General features: G+C 32.8%; 1 protein-coding gene across 2 annotated transcripts in view; it reads left to right on the forward strand.

Moving 5' to 3' along the window:
- Window positions 1-20,562, forward strand: part of LOC146148631 (ankyrin repeat domain-containing protein 42-like) — a 35,317-nt gene extending 14,755 nt beyond the window's left edge. Inside the window, exons 6-11 of one of the 2 annotated variants that reach the window (XM_083388659.1) lie at window positions 2,654-2,866; window positions 6,610-6,792; window positions 8,494-8,721; window positions 9,543-9,669; window positions 13,997-14,144; window positions 20,120-20,562. In XM_083388659.1, coding sequence (XP_083244785.1) covers window positions 2,654-2,866; window positions 6,610-6,792; window positions 8,494-8,721; window positions 9,543-9,669; window positions 13,997-14,144; window positions 20,120-20,218 — 998 coding nt within the window. In that variant the 3' untranslated portion in view covers window positions 20,219-20,562. Of the gene's footprint in view, window positions 1-2,653; window positions 2,867-6,609; window positions 6,793-8,493; window positions 8,722-9,542; window positions 9,670-13,996; window positions 14,145-18,405; window positions 18,764-20,119 lie in introns of those variants that run through there. The other variant, XM_083388660.1, reaches the window with a different exon arrangement.
- The last annotated feature ends 243 nt before the right edge of the window (window positions 20,563-20,805 follow it).

The raw sequence follows: 20,805 nt of genomic DNA on the forward strand, positions 1-20,805 counted from the left end.
GCAGCGAGGTTTTAAAAAAAGAAAATGCTGGAGGCAAAGTTATAAAGCAATAAGGCATTATATTATTTTGCAATTATTGTCGGGTTATGGATAACCTTTTGCTGCATTTTTTGCTGCATAGAAAATGTGATTCGTTTGGTTTTAAATTGTCAGATTTATTGAGATTAGAGCAAGATTTATCCAATATAGTTAAAACAGTGGAAGCAATGTGAAGACAAGGCAAAATTGGGTTGCCAAGACTTGGATTTGTATATATATTATTGAATGGGGTTACAAGTTACATGCGACAAACAAAACAGAAGCGCATACAAACATTTAAAACTCTCTTTTTTCAAACATTTATTTTAGTTGTTGAATTGTAAGAAAATTTTTAATGTCTGATACGCAGTAATTTTGATCATGTTTGAAAATTCCAAGAAACAATATTGGCCTAAAGTTAACCTTAGCTAAACCCTAAGCGGAGTGGTTTTCAACCTTTTTCATACTGTGACTCATTTTAACAACCCAATGTAACTAACGACCCCCTTAAAAATTTTTGATTCAGGCATATGTATTACATTTGTGTATGTGCAATAGCACAAAAAAATAGAATTAAAAATAACATAAATTATGATACAACTGTGTTGAAAAAACACTCATTTATTAAATTTGTGCACAAGGCAGCATCGGTGAGATAGCTAGTGTAGCATGGCGCTGTTGTTGCCAGCGCACACCTTAGATCTGGCTCTACTTGTGAAACTTAGTGCAATATGAATAATTGCAACTTGAATTAAAGGTTAGACTTCTCACTTTGTTGTTTGACAAATTGCGAGGGCGGGTGTGTACATGTTCTTCAGTAAACGTAAAAGTGTGTAGGCCTACTGGTCCAAAAAAGGTTGAAAAGCACTACCGTTTGAACATTAAACATCCGATGTCGACAACATTCACCAATATTTTACGGTAATTAATTGGCTTTCGTAAAAGTGATTATTTGTCAAAACCACTGCTGTAGGGCATTTTTTCCATCCAAGGCCAGCTTGTTTTTTGATGGAATGTGACTTTTGGGACAAACTCTTTACTTTTTGGGACAAACTCTTTACCTGAAATGTTAGGCCATCTTGACGGACACTTGAAAATATGGAAAAGGGTATTGCAAAGTAATAAATTGCCCCTTGATGCTGCACTATAAATGTGTCGATGCCAGGCCTTTATCAAACTTGCCACTCACAGGTGTGCAGTGAGGCGCAAGCATCCACAGTTATACAAATTAATTATATCGGTTTAAATAACCGATATAAAAGGCAGAATCCAATTTTGATTGAAATCTAAGGATTCAATATTGTACTTTGGACATCATTAATTTTACATTAAAGTGTTCATCCTACATGTTCTTTTGCCGCAAAAGTGAAACACAAACTATGTAGCCTAAACCAACAAACCAAAGTAAAATATATCATATTTAAAATTTCACCTGATATGACCTTGGTTCATAAAGGCCCACTAACTCTGGCAATCCCAGGCAAAACTACTCTTGACAAATTGCCAGTGCAAACACAACACTTGAAAATATACCACAAGCCACAAATTGATTCTCATGGCATATCATGTTTTTGTCAAAATTATTTGATGGCTAGGTTCTATTTGTTGTAATTTATAATGCAATTTTTTATATAAATTTTATTTTTTTTTAGGTTTTCAGAAAAAGTATTATTCTTAGAACCTTGAAAATTTAAAGAGGGTTTTTTGATTGGGAATTCAGACTTTGACCAAGGATGGTATAAGAGTTTTAGGCTTTTGCCTTCCTGTGGACCTTTGTTGAAAAGGCGGAAAAATGCTCTTTAAGTTAATCCCATAGTAAAATTGGGTGTATTCAATTTTTTAAGATGTCAATATCAATTCCTTGTTTGTTTTTCAAGGTTTAACAGACACATCCCAACAACAAGCGCATTTTAGGACAAATTCATACAATAAATTAGTTTGTGAGAAAACTTTTGATTATATATACATATATATATTAAACTTGGACAGGAAGTGTTTTTTAGGTAATACATTTTTTTCTATTTTTCAAGAGGGAATTGAGTGATAAATTGAAAAAATGTCGAAAACGTTGGATAAAATAATTGAGAAATTGCCCTAGATCTTCTTTTTAGTATTTAAATGCCTAAATTTTGTCCACAGTTTTATAGAAAGAGTAAAAATTGCACAAGCATTTTTCAGATATGACATAAAGTGGTATGTAGTATGTATTTTGGGGAGTTAGGGGTGTCTGCCTTCCCAAGGACCCTTGATTAGGAATAAATGTTATTATTTCTTTAAGTTAATCATTTGGTAAACTAATTTTTACAAAATTAGTGAAAATATTGTTTCACATTTGGGGTTCTTGGGTGGTCGATTGGGGTGTATTTTTTAGGTAGAAGATGAAAGGGTGGGTTAAATTTAATATATAGAGAAATTTCCAATAAAGATATATTTTAATGTTTTTTGCAGGAAAGGTTGGTAAAAAATGATAAATATTTTTGTTAAATATTGAATAATCTTTTTGTGGTCAAATGAGTGTTTTGGATGTCTGAGTAGGTATCAATACTCACTGGCATATTAGCTCCTGTAAATATACCCAAAAAATTATCTTGAATTATAATTTTTGAATTATTACATTTAATTTTTTTGTCTGCAGGTAATTCCCCAGTCCATCTTGCTGCACAGGAAGGACATTTATCATGCCTTAAATTCATTATATATAATGCATCTAACAGTCATCAAACTTTGCTAATGCGAAATGATCAGGGTGAAACTCCAAAGGACTTGGCCAGCAGATTTTACAAGAGCAATATTGTAGATTTTATAGAAAATTTTGAGCAAGACAAGGAACACAATGAAAGTAAAGAAAGTAAGAACTTTATTTGTAGAATTTATGTTAGTTGTTTATGAACATAAATTTATTAACCTTAAAACACGGTGTATTTAATTATCCGGTGCTACAATGCCGCACAAACCTTGTCAAACATAGACATATAATCCAAGATCAAATGGGGAAAATAGGGATTAAATCTCAATATTGTGTGGCCGCTATGTACAACGTGGACATTGTTTATTGTTAAAGGACCTATTTTGACCCACAGGTATTTTATGCTGATTTGTCAAGTTATGTTACTAAAGGTACTTATTATCTTAGAGTTGATTGCTTCTTATTCTTTTAAGGCAAAGCTACGCTAAACAATAGATCAATTCACACTACGTCTATGTTGGACCATAATGACTGACGGTTGTAGTTTCACATAAAATGAATATCTAAACAAGTGGTTTAATCCATATTTAGAAAATTTTGCCTTTTGTAATACATTAATTCCATTATACCTAGATCACTTTACCTTTAATCCTACTAAAATTTAAATTCCATGCTTTACATTTAAAGTTCAAACGGTCAAAAAGTCTGTATTACATAACAGCAGCACATAATATGTCACAGTAATTAAAGAAACACTTCATTAAAGATAACATAAGCCTTCTGTTATATCACAACAAATCATTGTAATAGGACTTGGTACAAACCACTATTCTTTTATTTGCAAGTGCAGTTTTGTACCAAACAACCAGGGGATAACAAGCCTAGACTGCCAATATTTGTTTTGCCTGTTTCTTCTATGAAAATTCAAAATGTTGCCCTTTACGCCAACTTTTATCTGTTTTTATTGTGATATTGCCGGTTTGATATAACTTTTTAATTGAGCCTAAAGACACCACATACCACATTGCGTTATTTTTTGCTTACAAGTGTTGAAGACCACTAATCTAAAGCTAAATATAAGTAGGTAGAATTTTGTGAATGCTTCAAAAAAATATTTTATTCATTTTCACCATGGTGAGAAAGCACTGATGCACTGTAGAGACATAAAGGAAAAAAATCACTAAACTTAACTTGGTTAGTGAGTCAAAGCATACAGAGATGAAAATGTAGGTTTCTTATAGCATATAACCATTTGACTCGTACTTCAAAATATAAGATATTTCAATGGTTTTCTTTATTGACACCAAACAAGATCAAAATGTAGGTTTCTTATAGCATATAACCATTTGACTGGTACTTCAAAATATAAGATATTTCAATGGTTTTCTTTATTGACACCAAACTTCACTTGATGCCAGAACTGAGTTTTTAAAGTTTATGACATATCCCGAATTAACATTTAAATACCTAAATAAGTTTTTGTCCTGTTATAGCATAGAATACGCTAGTAGTACTTACATTTAAAAATCAAACTAATAGTTGTAGCCTTTCAGGTAAAGATAAATTTAATCTTATTAGTGTTTCTAACTAACAACAATGTACTATGTTCATTTGTGTTGCCAATAAATGGCGGTTTCAATCTTAAGGTTACAATTTGTTGTTTGTTTGTTTTGCTGACTTTTTTCAGAAGTAAATAAGCCGCCTCTTGTACCCCTATATATAGCATTCCATCTTAAAATGCACTTTTTGCAATATTTAGTTTACCTGCGAATTAGAATTGGAAAACAATTTAACCTATATTAATGTGCTTGCAATAAAATTTAAAATTGATACATTACTAATGTGTACCACAAACCTTTGCATTCAACTCCATTGGATAAATTGCCAAGTTGCATACAATTTAAATGCCAGTGTACAAACAACAACTCGCTGCTTTGGGCATTGAAGATTTGCAACACATACAGTTTTATGTTCCTTGAATTCAGCAACATCTCCAACATGATAACAATAAACATCTACTTTAAGAAGTTAATTGAAACTGCCATTCACAGGTTTCATAACAAAAAAACATGTACAACCAAAAACAACACCTTAGAACAGGGGTGTCCAACACGCGGCATGCATGCCAAACGTGGCGCGCGACCTAATAAAAAATGGCATGCAAGCCCCCCAAAAATACTTTTTCATATTCAGTCAATTGTCAAAAAATTCAAAAAATTCTAAATTTGTTATTCAGCCAATTGCCTTTATTTATTCACAATATTGTCAACTAACAATTACTTCTGATATTACAACATTATACAGTAGTGGACGCTATAGCAGGCACATAATCATATAGCTTGGTAATGCACATTTCCGCTACACAGCTTAAAGCCAATATATATTCAGACTTTGGCTGAAAACAAACATTCGCGAAGAAGCAGTTTTGGTCATATGAATGGTTTTGAGTTTTTTTGCTGTGAGCCTGACAGTTGGTAATGTAATGGCCCCACAATTTGATGGATCCCAATATATAAAGCAATTTGCCTGTATTTTATCTGTTCTTAATGCAGCTGCCCCCTCTAAATCTAAATTAAAGATTGCATTTTAAATCAAATTTTAAATGTTTTTTAACTTGATGCCGTGTTGTCTTTTTTTACCCTGAATTGAACATTTTATGCACAACTCCTCAAATTATTTTAGACAAACTTGATTTTAGAAGGTCACAGTATGATTGTGATATTTTTGTGTTTGAGATCCTGTTTTATTCACACCGCACAACATTCTATATTATTTCATTCAGCCTGCTGTAAAAATAATTGCCTACTCTTGTTGTATGCTGTTCTGCCATCTGAGATAAACTGCTATGTTTATCCATATCATCTTAACAAACTGAATGCAATATTCAACTGTGCATGATCAATCATGAACCTCATTACATTTAACACAGAATATGCAGGCATTCACATTTGAACCCTGATCATTAAACAGAAATCCAAATCCTAAAATTTTAGCATCCAGTGAAGTTTGATATCTATTGCTCATTAAGAAAACTTTAAAATATGTTGTCATAATCTGGCCCAATATTCCTTTTTAACACCTGGGTCACCTGGCTGGGCCTTATTTGCTATGACAGGTTTCGACAGCCTTAACACATGGACAGAAAGGATTACCACATTGTTTCTTCTACATTAACACACACTCACATACCTTTGCTCAGCTAGATATTATCAAACTGGTGTCACCGTACAGTGTGGTCAGAACAACAAACACAACATAAGTCATTCTCATTTCTGTGTGTTGCTTCATACAAATATCACACACCCAATACAGGCTGAAAAATGGGTGGTGAAATATGTAAAGAATAGTTCTGTATAAAGGTAATTAAGCTCTATGGGTACTGGAAGCTAATACATGCTTGAGATTACACAAGTCTGCTGATTATAAATAAAATAAATTGGTCAGGCAAATGATCTAAAGTTTGCTTGTCCAAGTAAATCCTTTCAAATTCCCCTCTGCTCTCTTTGGTTTTTAAGTGCATTTAGATGTTTACTGCTAATTAGTCGAAATGATCAAGACATATACGATACAATTAGTAAAATGTTTTAAATATTTGTTCAAAAAATATTTGCCTTATGTTTGATATCATTTGCCTTCGCGATGTGTTTTGTTGTTACCATTTCAATTGTATTATATAATTCCATGTTTTACTTTTCTGCACACATATATGTGTTCAACAACTGTGATCTAGCCCATCTGATGCTGCTTTTTCACCAACGATTATGACTTACATATTAATATTGAATCATTCAATTAAATATCATTCAAAATTTGGCTCGTCTTCAATGGCTTTCGGTGTACAATCTGTAATGGTGTAAGAAATTGATTGTTCTTAACTGGATTTGATATGCGTTTTACTTTTACAGACTTGTCTTTCCCAGCACATGTGGCAGCATACAATGGTGATCTGTATTCGCTAAAAAAACTTATCGAGCAGGGTATAATTAACATCAATGAACGTGATGAAACAATGTCAACTCCTTCACATAAAGCAGCAGGACAGGGCCACATTGAAGTTCTACAGTGGCTAATAGAAATGGGAGCAAATAGTAAGATATAACACAAAATTCTTTCAAAATAACTGAATTTATGAAAAACAAAAACAATATTTTACTGTTTTATTATTTCTGTTTTTGTGTTAGTAGCAATATTATGTTGATTTAAAAATATGAAAATGTATACCTGTTATGACTGTTGCAGGATACTGGCTAGTGGCTAATACATTAAATACTCCTTGGAAGCGAACAGTAAAAAGGCAAACTTAAAAAAATGTACAAAAGACTGTGTTTACAAAATCCTTTATATGGTTTTGCCATGTTTTTTTTACAAAGCTTATATTATTCTAATGTATATCACTGTTCAGCTAATAGAACACACATATTTACACATGGGTGTTCGAAAAGATTATATGCAACCCCAAATTTAGGAAAACATCTAACTGGTTAAATTTCGCATCCTAAGGCTCTTTTAGTAATGATGAGATCCAGAAGTTGTTTGGCGGTTTTAAAATTAAAAAAAAATACATGACAATGTTATAAAACATGTAACCTTAAGAAATGGCTGTTCTTGGTCAAAATTGTGTGCTAATAAAATGATTTTTTTATTATATTCAAGGAGGCAGGGCATTCAATTTTGCATTAATTAGGTTCAAATTGAAGTCTTTTTATTTAGAGGAGACATGAATATTGATCATTTATTGATTGTTTTGCCGAACTTTACTTGAACAGCTTTATGGTGTCACAAGTTTGCACTAAGCACAAAAAAGATATAATGCATTGATCTTGTTAATATTTAAAGTTTGATAGGTGTTAATTTGGGAGAGGTAGGGCAGGCCTGTTACCGGGCGTTTAGACTAAAAAGTTTCTCCCAATTCAAGTAAACATATACTTCTGGTATAGTATAATTAATGTAGTGAAGAAAGGATTTGTAAATAACTCCAATAGTAATATATGTTTAAGACAACATACTACCACTACTGATGCGGTAGGCAGATAAATCACTGTTTAGAGAAAAAATATAAATGCTCTAATCAAATAATACAGCCAACCTGTCCACAATATTTGGCTTGTTTAGACAAAGATAAGGTTCCAATCAGTATTTACATGACTTTTAGTTATTTCTAGGCTTTCTTAAAACCAAAATAGCATTTGTAGGTTATAAGTGGCTAAAGTTGGACATTTAATTAGGTGACATATGGTGTGGAAAGTAGGTATGAGGTAATAATGTCACCTGCTATCGTTTAAACTACAATTTCGATATAACTTGTCCCCAAAAGATTTTTTATATTATGCATGTTTGCTACAATTGTAAGGGAGGTACAACATAAATGAAATTCCTATTCCAACTGGTTTTGTACGAATTTACATTTCTTTTGTGTAAAATTATTTGTTGCCAGCTTTACAATATATATTTAAATTAAACACACATTGAAAAACTGTTGCCTTTGAACTAAACACCAGATAAGTAAATCTATAACTTCAGCCCAGCTGTTATGGCTTAAGACCTAAAATGTAAAACAAGGTGTTTTAGCAACTTACTGAGGTAATACTTCATGTAAAAAGTTAAAAAATTAAGAAAACATGCAAAACTTAAAATTGATGATTTAAACTGAAATCGGTCACTTCACTCATGGTCTTTAACTTTATACTTTGTTTTTATTCTAACCCTAACTGATTTTCTGTCAACAGACATGTTACACTAAAAGCCTTGTTTTCACATACAATATACACTATTTTAATATCTTGTTACAGTGGAAATTCTAAACATGTCAAACGAAACACCATGCGACGTTGCAAAAAGATTTGCTCAACTAGCTTGTGTCAAACTTTTGGGAGGAGTGAATGAGAATGACTCAGATGGGTCTGGATTGATATCCTTTAGTGATAATGAAGATGAAGCACCACTTACTGGACTGGCAGGAGAATCAAGTGACTGTCATGGTCTCCAAGTCAATCTTAAATCAAGAAAAGCATCAAGAAGTAAGTAAGCAACTTAAAGTTTTTTACCTTATGGCATGATATCTTTTGTAAATATTGTAGTTGATATTTTGAAAATGTTAGTTGAAGTCACAGAATCACAATAGTAACTTTAAGGAAGTTTTATCAGTTTCACACTATGTTAATCACAGAAAAATAGGCTAACTTAAAAAATATGTAGAAATCAGGGCTTTCGCGTCAGAATCGGAACATAAGTAAGACTGTGTGGAACCACCAGAGTCTTGATTGCGCAATATCAGATTTTGAAACTGATAGGGCTACAATCTGTAAATTGTAAAGATGGATTAGCAGATGGTGGAAGATTTCCTCCACATATTGGGGGGATGAGTTACATAACACCCCTATGAGTGGATCGCAGTATATCCACTCTGTTTTGGCTATGTAAATGGGTGAAATACAGACTGCTTAGTGGGCACCAGACTCTTTTAACAAACTCTGCAGACCTGGTTAATAGTTCTTTTTTTTTAAATGCCTATTGTTATTAGACTGAAGCGGTTTAGATTTTTTATATATTGTGAAAGTATTATTTTATTCTACACTTAAAGTTGCGCTTGTTTAAGGCCTGTTCCACTTAAAACATTTCTGATTTCACATACATGGCACAACATAGCTTTCAGTTATATGCAAAAGATATATGTTCCTGTGTACTGGTGTAACTCTCAGGATTAAAAAGTTAAAAAAGATTATGTTTGGTACTTGATATAATGTTTTACGTTGTGTGCTGCTATTTAATGCAAAAAAATTGAGACAGAGTTGCGCTAAAGGTCATTAACGTTTTTTTTATATTAAATATGTTTGATTAGGTCGAGCCCTAGATAAAGTGGAAAATTTGGATCGATTGCTAACCATTGCAAAAAGCAATTTCCGGCAACTTGGAGGAGTACTTCCTGAGGACACAAAACTTATGAAAGAAGAAATGGGATTAAATAGGTATTTTTATTCAAAGATTCACACATATAAGTGTTCAAAAACTGTAATCTAGCTCTTCTGAAGTCGCTTTTTGGCCTTAGAACTGAATTTGTCAATCAATAATGCAAGCAAGGCAGGCTACAAAAACAACAAGCCTGCATTGAGGTTTGAACTCACGACCTTTGGCCACACCGGGACCGACCCTTAACCAACCTAGCTGCACGGGTTCAGCAGGGAGTGAGTCAATAAACAACCATGATCCCAATGATTGCTACATTCTGTTAGTTCAAGCAATTTCACATTGAATGGGATCTACAGTGCCATATCATTCAATTAAAGATACAAACACACATGTGTTCAACAACTGTGATCTAGCTCTTCTGAAGCTGCTCTTTGACCAACGATTACGGCTTACGTATCTTAGTATAACAAAAGCCATTTGCACATAAATTGCCATTCCACATTTTATTTTTTTGCCAAATCTTGTTTCAAATGGCGAGTAATGGCAATGATACTCCTGCTGCATCTAGAGTTGAATCAAGCCAGCCTTTATTTGGCTTTATTAATACTAGCAGCTGAGGTTTGGCTAATCTCAGTAGTTTCCAACTGGGATGCAGTGAGATTTGCTCTATTTGTAAGCTTCCTGGCCAAATTGTTCGTACGCCATTCAGGTGTAATAGTCAGAATAAAGTATTATGACAAAGTAATACCTTATCCAGCCAATGTAACAATAGAGTTAAAACTTATTCTTTGTATGATAACTGAAAACAATTTGGGCAAGTTTGTTAAGAAAATCACTGCATGTTTATAAACATTTCTGTGTTATAATATTGATGGAGAGGCTTGTTACGAAAAAGAGAAGGTTAAATAATGTTGAGCGGTTTTAGGCTGTGACACAAATGAAGCTGGTACCATTAGTACAATTGTATGCAAAGAAACTAATACAAAAGAAATAACATTTCAAGTATGGTACCAAGTAAATTGAACAAACACTTTACAAAAAAACATGGACACCTATCCGACAAATCTCAAACTTATTTCAGGCGAATTTTAAATAGTGGAAATAACAAAGCTGAACATTGACCTAAGTTTTTAAAGTCTCTACAAAAGTGCAAAAGGGCAGCTATCTTGTTACAGAAAAAAAGAGCTAAAAAATTGAAGCCAAATGACAATAAGTAAAAGTTGAAGTATATTCTTTAGACTTTCCTATCTCAACAGAAGTCAGTCTGTTATATATTTTGACACAAAATAAGGTATCATTAGTTAAATAACCAAAACAATGCAAATACATAAACTGGTTACTAGCAACTAAAAGCAACATTAGTGGCAGAAGTAAATGTAGCTAAAAATATTGGTTTATATATATATAAAAAAGAGGTGGAAACAAAGTAGTTAATACAAACTGTAGAAGTTTGTGGTAAAACTAAAACTAACAATAAATGAACAACAATGTAAAATAAAAAACGCACAAAGAAACAATCAGGAAGCAACGGTTTAACTTTTGTATAAGGAAAGGGAATGACGTTGTAAAGCAACTTTGTCCGAGTTGCTGTCAGACTTAAAAGAGTTTCAAACCAAGCGATGTCCAGCATGCAGAAAACTTTTTTTTCGTTGGTCAACATATTGTTTTATTTACAAAGGCAACACATGTCAATATAAATACCATGGTTACTACACGAAAGAGACTCATTACGTTTGAATGAACCATGCATGTTCTTAATCTATGTTTACCAAATTGGCCTCAAGGGCAGAATTGCAGCACGGATACCATCCTTGTTTTTGGTGGTGTAATTTTTGGTCCATGAGCAAGTCTAGAAATATTTCTGTCCATTTTGCAGCCATATAAATTATATCTTAAGTCATTGGTTTGGAAAACCCTACCTTAAAGATTTGCTCTTTATATCGAGCAGGCTCCTTGTGCAGTCCATCTGATCCTTATTTAGTTTTCTCATTCGGATGGCTTTCCCATGAACAATAGAATTAAATACTGAATGCGGATGATTGGACAAACTGTGCAGGCAACAACTACCAATCACTGTTTCTTTAACAGGGTTGGTTGTCTTAAAATGGAACAGTGAAATCCTACTTTTCCATCATTGAGTTATATATATGATGTGTAAAAGTGGGATATTATTAACTAAACCCTTAAACGGCATTTGTTCAAATTTGGCAAGTTTTTTCCAATATTCTTTGATATATTCACAGTAATTTAATAAGGGTTTTCCCGTCCTTAAATCCTTTACAATTTACTATTTTGTGTGTGACTGTTTGATGTCTCTGAAGGAGAGAGTACCATCCTTCCTGCAATGTTTTTAGTGGCAAAGCGAAAAAAGAAATAGAAAATATGCCTTTTTGAAACCATAGTTTTAGGAAGAATTTGTGTAATGTCTGACCATTTAAAATTGGATTTAAAAATATATCTGCCCTAAATAACAAGCAAACAAGTCATTTTGAAACAACTGAAGTGAAGGTTCAGACTTTCAAATAAAAAAATCTAGTCCAGTGGTTCTCAAAGTTTTTTTCGTATTCCTCCCTTAAAGACTTAAATAATGTTAATTCCTCCCCAAAAAATCTCAAGGAATACTGCCAAAATTTCACAATATATTGATATGATGTGCAGGGTGCGTTTTTCTGATTCATCTCAGAGATAACAGTGAACATTACAAAAGTAGGTACAAAGCGTTATTCATTGTTAATGTGAACCATAAAACAATGAAAATTGAGCAGAGAAGCATGTCAGTTTTTCCCGCAGATCACCGCGTTTACAAATGTAAAGTGTTCCTTTTTTTAATTAAAATATCTGTAATGGCACTAAAACCACATTCAACTTAATATGTAGTCGGAAATGGAAAAAGTGTTTGCTCTGCAACAGTTAATTTGGCATACTTAGCACAAACTTGTGGATCCAACCACATGTCATTTAAATGAATGATTTGGAAAAAGTCGCCGTCGAGCATTTGCTTTGCCATTTTGCAGAATTTAAAATATATACTGGATCTGGACAATCTTATGTTTTACCCGTTCTTTACTTTTACGTATTCCTTTACCATGCTTTTACAACCATGCTAAAACAAACAAACAGTATAAAACAGACACCTGGTGTTAGCGAACTTTACTTACTGTGACGAAACAATAGATATTGTAAACCAAACAGAGTCTATTATGACGTAGGTTTAACACAGTTAAATCAGCATATTGTCTTCACATAAGGCTACTTTAAGTCGTATAGTAAGTAGACGTTCCCATTTAAACTTTTAGCAGTTAGTTATGTGTTATAATTATCAAATAATAAAAAGTGAGATATTTTCATCCACTTTTCCTCCCCAATTCCTCCCTGGAACAAATTTCCTCCCCAAAATTTAAAATTAAAATTCCCTCAAAGGGAGCCACTGGTCTAACTCAAGTTCCAGTCAAGTCATTGATACAAAAAAAAATTAAATATGAAATTATCAAAATGGTTTAACCCAACTAATAAATAACAAAAACCCAACATTGTTTTAATTGCACAAAATTGAGATAGATAACAACAATTTTCTTAAAAATTACCTAATTGAGAAACCCAAAGCCCAAGATATTTGACACAATGACTGAAGTCCAAATCCACGTCATTGGTCCAAAATACTTAATTTAAATCGTTATTTTAGAACAATCTAGTTGTTGTTTTACAACACGCCATTACAACACGAGCAACCAAACCATTCACATTATACTTGTGTATATTCTGATATATAACCGTTGTAAAGTCATACTGACCAGTGAAAAATGTGTAGTACATTGAACGCCTTCCAAAAGGATTTGCAAAATCAGGATTATCGCACATAAAAGCAAGGCTAAAATAATCTAGACTGCAGTGTTCCAACTTACACAGCCTCAGCTAAATCGAGACTGTTGTACTTATGCTTCCTAATTTTTTACGCTCGGCTACACCTGTAAATGTCTTAAAACGTGTCACAAAGTATGGCACATCTGGCGAGCATAGTAAATGCAAAATGTTTTGGTATACCAGTATTTACGGTGAGTTTTGATATAGAACTTAAATTTAATGTTACATAATGTTTAATGTGCTAACCTAAAACCATGTAAAAAAATAAAAGTATTTCATTAAAAAACAATTTTCCTATTTACCCGCTACGCACCTGGTAACCCCATTCATGTAGTGCACCAGTTGAGGAGCGCTCTTCCCTGCAGGCTCATGGAGAGCTGTTGCCTCTTTTGGTGCATACTTCTCCTGTTAAGGAAATTGTTGTCTCTTGCACGTAAAAGCTTTGGTTATGACAACAGTATTTATATTAGAAGACTAATTGAAAGCATTATAATGCAACTTTAAAATTTTAACAATTCTTTGTAGACAAATCAAGGAGCTTGAGGTTCAGTTGGATTATGAAAGATTGCGACGGGAAACACTTGAGGCCGAATTAGATGAGTTCAGAACAGAAGCAGCACACTTGAACCTTCATGTGGACGAACTATCATCTGCTCTTAAACTTGCTCAAGGCGTATGTATATAGTTCCATATTGACTTCAATTAACCTCGTGTAGACGTGGCGATTTTAAGCAGGTGCTGCAGAGTCAGTTTGATACCCAGAAAAAAAAACTGAATTTAGACTAAAATATATTTTGTCCATTTTAAAGTAAATCTATTCAGTCCAAAGGCACCATGTATACTATGTCATTTTAAGCTATACAAAGTCATAAATTTTATAAAGTGCATTTTTTTAGTACTCCTTTACATTGAATTTTGCCAACTTATAGCAAATAAACTCTTTTTTTCCCGCTTCGGCAATTTGCACCGAAGTTCATTGCATAAAAGGGTTTGTAAGTTTAACTTTTATGACGTCGTGTTGTGACATATTTTTGTGATGTCACTCTTTAAAATTGATCCACCCCTGATTGCTAATTGTCAACTTGAAATACACAAGATATAAAATCAATACTAACAAAAGCCTGTCATCAGTTAACTAAATTAGCAGGAAAATTATCTAACAGCATAATAGGCAGTTGGCATAAGCCATGAAGTATAGAGTCATCAGGCACGGATCCAGGATTTTTGTTTGAAGTAAGCCATGAATTTTTGTCAGACACGACGTCATAAAGAAGTAACCTTAAGAACACCACATTGTTCATTTATTTTGTTAAAGTTTTAGGTTGGATAGGTTTTGCTTTTAATAGAAAAGCTACATCGCAAAGCAAAAAACAAAGTAGGGTTATACATACTTGAAATATAAAACAGAGTTGTTTTTTGTAGTTAAAATAGGCAAAAAAGTATAGTTTTGGACATGACCATGTGTTACCATTGTACAACTGATGTTTCACTTTGTGCACTAGTAATATAACCAAGCATTAGTAAAAAAATATTATATATATATATATATATATATAGGTAAGTATTTGTCAACTCTATTTTATCCCTATACTCACCAATATAATTTTTCTTTCAAAAACTTTCGACCAAAAGTCTACACACCTCTTTACAATATAAATATAAATGTTGCTAAGGAGTCAGGCCTGGGACTTGAGGAAAACCAAATTTCAAAACTGATAAGGCGCAAACAGTAATTGTAACGGTGAATCCAACCATGCAATGGGTGGATAAATATAACATCACGATAAGTGGAAATCACACATTGGCCGGATACCGAAACTACTTTTTTGCCTGGAGACTTGGGGGACTTTTTTTAATGGTTGTAATTTATTAACTTGGGGTTTAATCAGGAAGGTTTCTTATTTTTAAGCGCTAACTTACATATGTTATTAACAAAATCAACTTTGTTTTAGTTGTTGTGGGTTGTTTTAGTTGTTGTCCTACACAACGATTCATTTGTTCTAGCGAAAAATGTGATTAAATTTCCATGTTGATGACAAAACAATGCCACTGTTTTCCCTTAAAAAAAAAAAAAAAAAAAAAAATTTGCTAGCAAAATTGCAAAAAGCACATGGCATGAGTTCTTAACTGTTAATTTGCTGCTATTCAAGTACAAGCTATCATGTTGATTAATGGTATCAAGTTTAGAATTAAGTAGGTAATTATTATTGTTTGTTTTTTTGTTTTTTTGTAGTAATTGGCAATACATAGGGCGATTATTTTTTGACTTATCGTTTACAAAATTATCAAAAACTGTAGTGACATATTTGGAGTTGTCGTTGAGTTTTCATCAAAAAAATTTTAAACTACATTCAACAACATTTTAACTGTATAACATCTTCATAAGTGGAAGATACGGTATACGCGATATCGGATAAGTTAATCTAGCAGGCTTGGCTTATCACATTAGGTTCAGCTTAAACTTTTTATTGCTGCAGATAACTGTGTACCTATGATTTAGAAAAATGTAATGAACAGTATTTATTGTGTATTTTAGTGGTAATTTGCACTTTTATTTCCTATTTCAGTAAATATGCTAGGTCTTTTTACATAGTATTTTAACCAAACTGTTTGCTCAACAATTTTTTTAAATACCCAACATCTGGAGTGAAAGGTACTTTTTGTGCTACAGAAGTGTTTGCGACAATTTGCCTAGACCTGGATGGATTATTTTTTGATAAGTCAGGGTCAGATCGAAGTGGCATATGCCTGTAAACAGGCAACCAGACTTCCTATTAGCGGGTGTCACAGCTCTATCCCACCATAGAATGTATTTAGGAAGATTATATATTGAAATGACCTAATGTCGCTTTGTCTAATGCAGTGGTTCTTACACTGAGGGGCGTGTGAGATTTATAAGGGTGGCGTGAGAAATTGACAAACCCCGTTATGAATTATGACTAAACATTAAGGCTAAGTTATATTTCCCTGCTACTAATACTCAAATTAAACATTTGGTATTCAAAAAACAGTTACATTCTTCGCATTAATGCAACTTACCTGGAAATAAATTGCTGTTCTGCTTTATGTTTTTTGAGTTGGAAACAAGGTGGGGCGCAAGTTTTGTTAAAACTGTGGAAGGGGGGCGTGTGTCAAAAGTTTAAGAACCACTGGTCTAGTGGCTGTAGCTTTTTTGACGGATACAGTGGAAATGTTATTACAATTCCATTACACTGGACAACAGCAAATTTTAAACGAAGATGGGATAGATTGATACCTAAAGTGTTTTCGGTGCTGATTCTGAATAATGCACGATTTTTCTAGTACATCAGGTTTTGCGATATTCACATTTTAATGACGTGTTGCTGTATTATTAATATAGGCCCATTGTGCACTGTGACATAACGCAACTTTGATATGATTCAGGCACTTTTCTATCTGGTTTTACTGGCCTATCTCTAAAACACAGTATAGGAAAGATCTTTTATCAACGTTTTTTTGTTATTAAACTGTTAATTTCCAGATTTAAAAACAGCTGAGTATAAGTGTGGTTTAAACAAGTACTCGTCTACAACAGAAAATATCATATGGAATAAATGTTCGGAAATACCAGATTGTAATCAGTAATATTGTTACTTATCGTTTTTAAATTTGTATCACATATTAATAAGTTGAACAATTGTACTTAAGCTATTATATTTAGCATGGAGACCTGTACCATATAGTGCCCCAATGCGTGTTTCACTTCCTCCTCATGGAAGTCTTGATTTCTCCCTGATAAAGTTGAAGATGTTGGTGAATTGAGTAATTAAGAACAAAACGAAAGTTTAAACCATTTCTGCTTCCCGACAGATGTAAACAGCCTTACTAGAGATGTCTCTTTCAAAAGAAAAGTCAGAACTGCTTTTGTATTAGGATTACTTGCTTGAGATTGATGTAGTAATAAGATATGATGGAATTGGACCTACAGTAGACAGACATCTGTGCTACAACAGCCATGCTACCAAATGGATTACTTGAGAAGAGACTATAGGACTGTAAGAAAACCTTAAGTGGCTAATATCACAAACCTTACGCCTCTTCGAACATTTTTGTGCTCGAGGAATAGGAAAGTGAAGTTTAATGTTTAGCATGTCTCCACAAAAAGATTTCACTACTAAGCTAAGCAAAATGAAAGGAATTTTAATGGGCAAAAATATTAGTAAAATTCCAAAGGGTGCATATTGTAAAAAGGTGGAATTACATGCTTGTCTGGCATTTAGCGACTGTGTGCTAAAAATTGCATTGTTTTCCGGTTTATGTTGATGATCTACTTAGGTTTACATGTTAATGGGTTATGTATGTCCCTCAAACTGTATTTTCTGCACTCTTACTTGAACTTCTTTCCAGAGAACATTTGTTCAGTTAGTGACAAACAAACAACATTTTAAGGTATGAAATCCTGTAATCAAGGATTTTAGAAGGGGGGAATAATTTAAAATACCTTACAAAAGTTTTATGGTGATGACCTGAGTTATGTGTACAAAAAAGTTTATATGTCAGGCGTTTTAAGGGCCATGTATCATGGCTGTGTTTTGTTTTCAATGCATTTTGTTAAAAAAATTAAATTTTATGATATCTTAAAAATGTGATGTGCTAGAGAAAAACTAAAGGTATATTCAAAATCAGCGCGAAAAATACATCGGAGATAAAATACTCATATTCTCACTTAGAAAAAAAGTGAAAATTTGTTGACCAGTGTTATTTTTTGCATATTTAATTCCTTCAAGACTTCAGTGTGGCCCGCCATTATCCATAAGAAGCTTGTTATCTTGGGAGCATTTATTGAATGTTACAAAAAAACATTAAAACATGAATAAAATTTTGCGACGCCAACCATCCATATTTGTGTGCTAAAGCTATAAAGCTTGTAATGCCATAGCTAGAGCATTCTTAATTGATGTTGTCTGACTCAGGGAATACCCAAATTGGTGACCAAGCTTCTCCACTGGCACCGACAATACCAACTTGAAGGACAAGCTACCCTCATTCTCTAGATGCCGCCTTTCACACTTCACTTTCTCTATGTTGACCAACAACTTTGGGTTGTTTGGTAGCTGCCGTCACAGCTGACGTTTATTTTTTCTAAACAAATATAACAATTACCTCGTAATATCTTTTGTATAACTCGTAAAGGTTGTAAAATTTTGGGCTAGAGTGGTGGCTTTTTTTTTTGCAATAAAATACAATAAAAAGAAAATATACGCTTTGTCTATTATTTCCCTCTGACTACTACTGGTCAGCAACATCACCCAAAACTTGATTTTGGCTATAAGTAAACAAAATGTACCCTTAGCATACACAGTGCACACACAGTTAAAAAAATATTGCTTTTGTTGTTGTATTTATTTTTTAACTGTAACTTTCTAAGAAATCAGAAAGGACTGTAACCAAAAAGGCAAAGGAAGTTTGTTATAAATGTTCTGACAATGCCCACTGTATAGAACAGTGCCTTGTCCGATGGACAAATCTCCAGTCTCATGCTTGTAAAAGACAGATAAGGTCTCTGCAAACTTCTACCATAAAGAAATAACAAATGTCACAATTGATATATTTTTGGTATAATTTAAGAGCAAAACTGAGAATTCTTTTAAAACGAAATCTATTTCGTCAAAACCACAATCCTTTTCCGATTTAGCGGGATCTTAATACCCCAAAACAGTAAAAAAACTTTCTTGGCACCAAAATATGTTGACCAGAGTGATTTATTTGCAATAATTAGGGTATGTGTATTTTTCAAAAATACCTTGTAAAGTATGTTAAATACTAATATATCAGCCAATTTGTTATTTTATGTCTGATCAGAAAACTTTATTTTCAATTTACATATAAAAGAAATCCCTACATGGTATTTTAAACCCAAGTAAATCTGTAAACATGTTTTTTTTTAAATTAAGCATGGAATGACCTATTTATGACGTAACCCTACCTGATTTCAATAAAAATATAAAAGCCATAATATTTGATAAAAGCGACATTTCGCAATTTACAGACGTTTCAGCAATAACTCATGCCATCATCAGTGTAAAAATCAAGTGAAGATAAAAGCGATAAAATGTAAAAAGAAAGGAAAAAAAGGACAAAAAATAGCAGCGAAAAAAAGGCGATGTATGGGTCAGTTCATACTGCTAGGTGTTAAAAAGGTATAAAGGTGCCGAGGTTGTATCTATGTTGAGTTCTGGTTTATGGTGTTGGATCATCAGCGATTCCAGCAAAAAAAGGCGATATTTGTCAAGCCGTGAACCCAATATTTCCGGTTTATTGAAATTAACCTTTTCCTTTTTTTCCTTTCTTTTTACGTTTTATCGCTTTCATCTTCACTTGATTTTTACACTGATGATGGCATGAGTTATTGCTGAAAAGTCTGTAAATTGCGAAATGTCGCTTTTATCAAATATTATGGCTTTTATATTTTTATTGAAATTACTAAAGAAACCCGTGTATTGTGTTCCAAACTACCTGATTGTTTATATACATGGTGTATGAAGTAATAAAAAATATATTTATTTCTGATTTATATAAGGCAACAAATCTTTATTTACTGTGTAGTGTTTATTTGTCTTTAAATAAATCTGGCTACTTTTTGACATATAGATTAGGCAAAATGTTAAGAAATAACATTTTTTGCAGGCCCTCAATGAAATGAACGTGGAGAAGAAAAAGAAAAGCAAAAATACTAAAAAGAAAGATCTTACTGGAGGAACTTTTATCAGAAGAACCGTAAAATAAGCATTCATATTTATTGCTGCGTTTCATTTATATTTTAATTTTTTTACATTAGGTTCAGCTTGAACTTTGTTATTGCTTCAGATAACTGTGTACGTCTGATTTCGACAAATGTATTGAACAGTATTTCTGTGTATTTTTTATTGGTAATTTGCTCTTTTATTCCCTATTTCAGTAAATATGCTAGGTCGTTTTACAATGTATTTTAACCAAACTGTTTGCTTAACAATTTTTTTAAATACCCAACATCTGGTTTTTATTAGATGGACATTAGGGTTGTTCAAAAAAACACTGTTTTGTCAAATTTCAGTGGGGACCCCCTGGAATTGTTAGGTTGCGTCTAAAAACCCACAAACCAAATCTGAGCACGTTTGTTTCAGTATTGACCGTGCTACGTCAATTTGAAAATTCAGATTTGGGCTAAAAATTTTGAAAAAATAAATTATCCTCCCCCTGAAAAAAATTTTGTTTTTCGTATTTTACATTGCTTTGTAATTGAATAGCTATACATAAATCTGTTTTGCAGTAAAAAAGAGAGTAGTCATGGTAAAAATTTCAACAACATTTAAAAAATGGCTTTTTAGCACATT

The sequence above is a fragment of the Ascidiella aspersa genome, chromosome 4, assembly GCF_963924565.1.
Source record: "Ascidiella aspersa chromosome 4, kaAscAspe10.2, whole genome shotgun sequence".
Lineage (NCBI taxonomy): Eukaryota > Metazoa > Chordata > Ascidiacea > Phlebobranchia > Ascidiidae > Ascidiella > Ascidiella aspersa.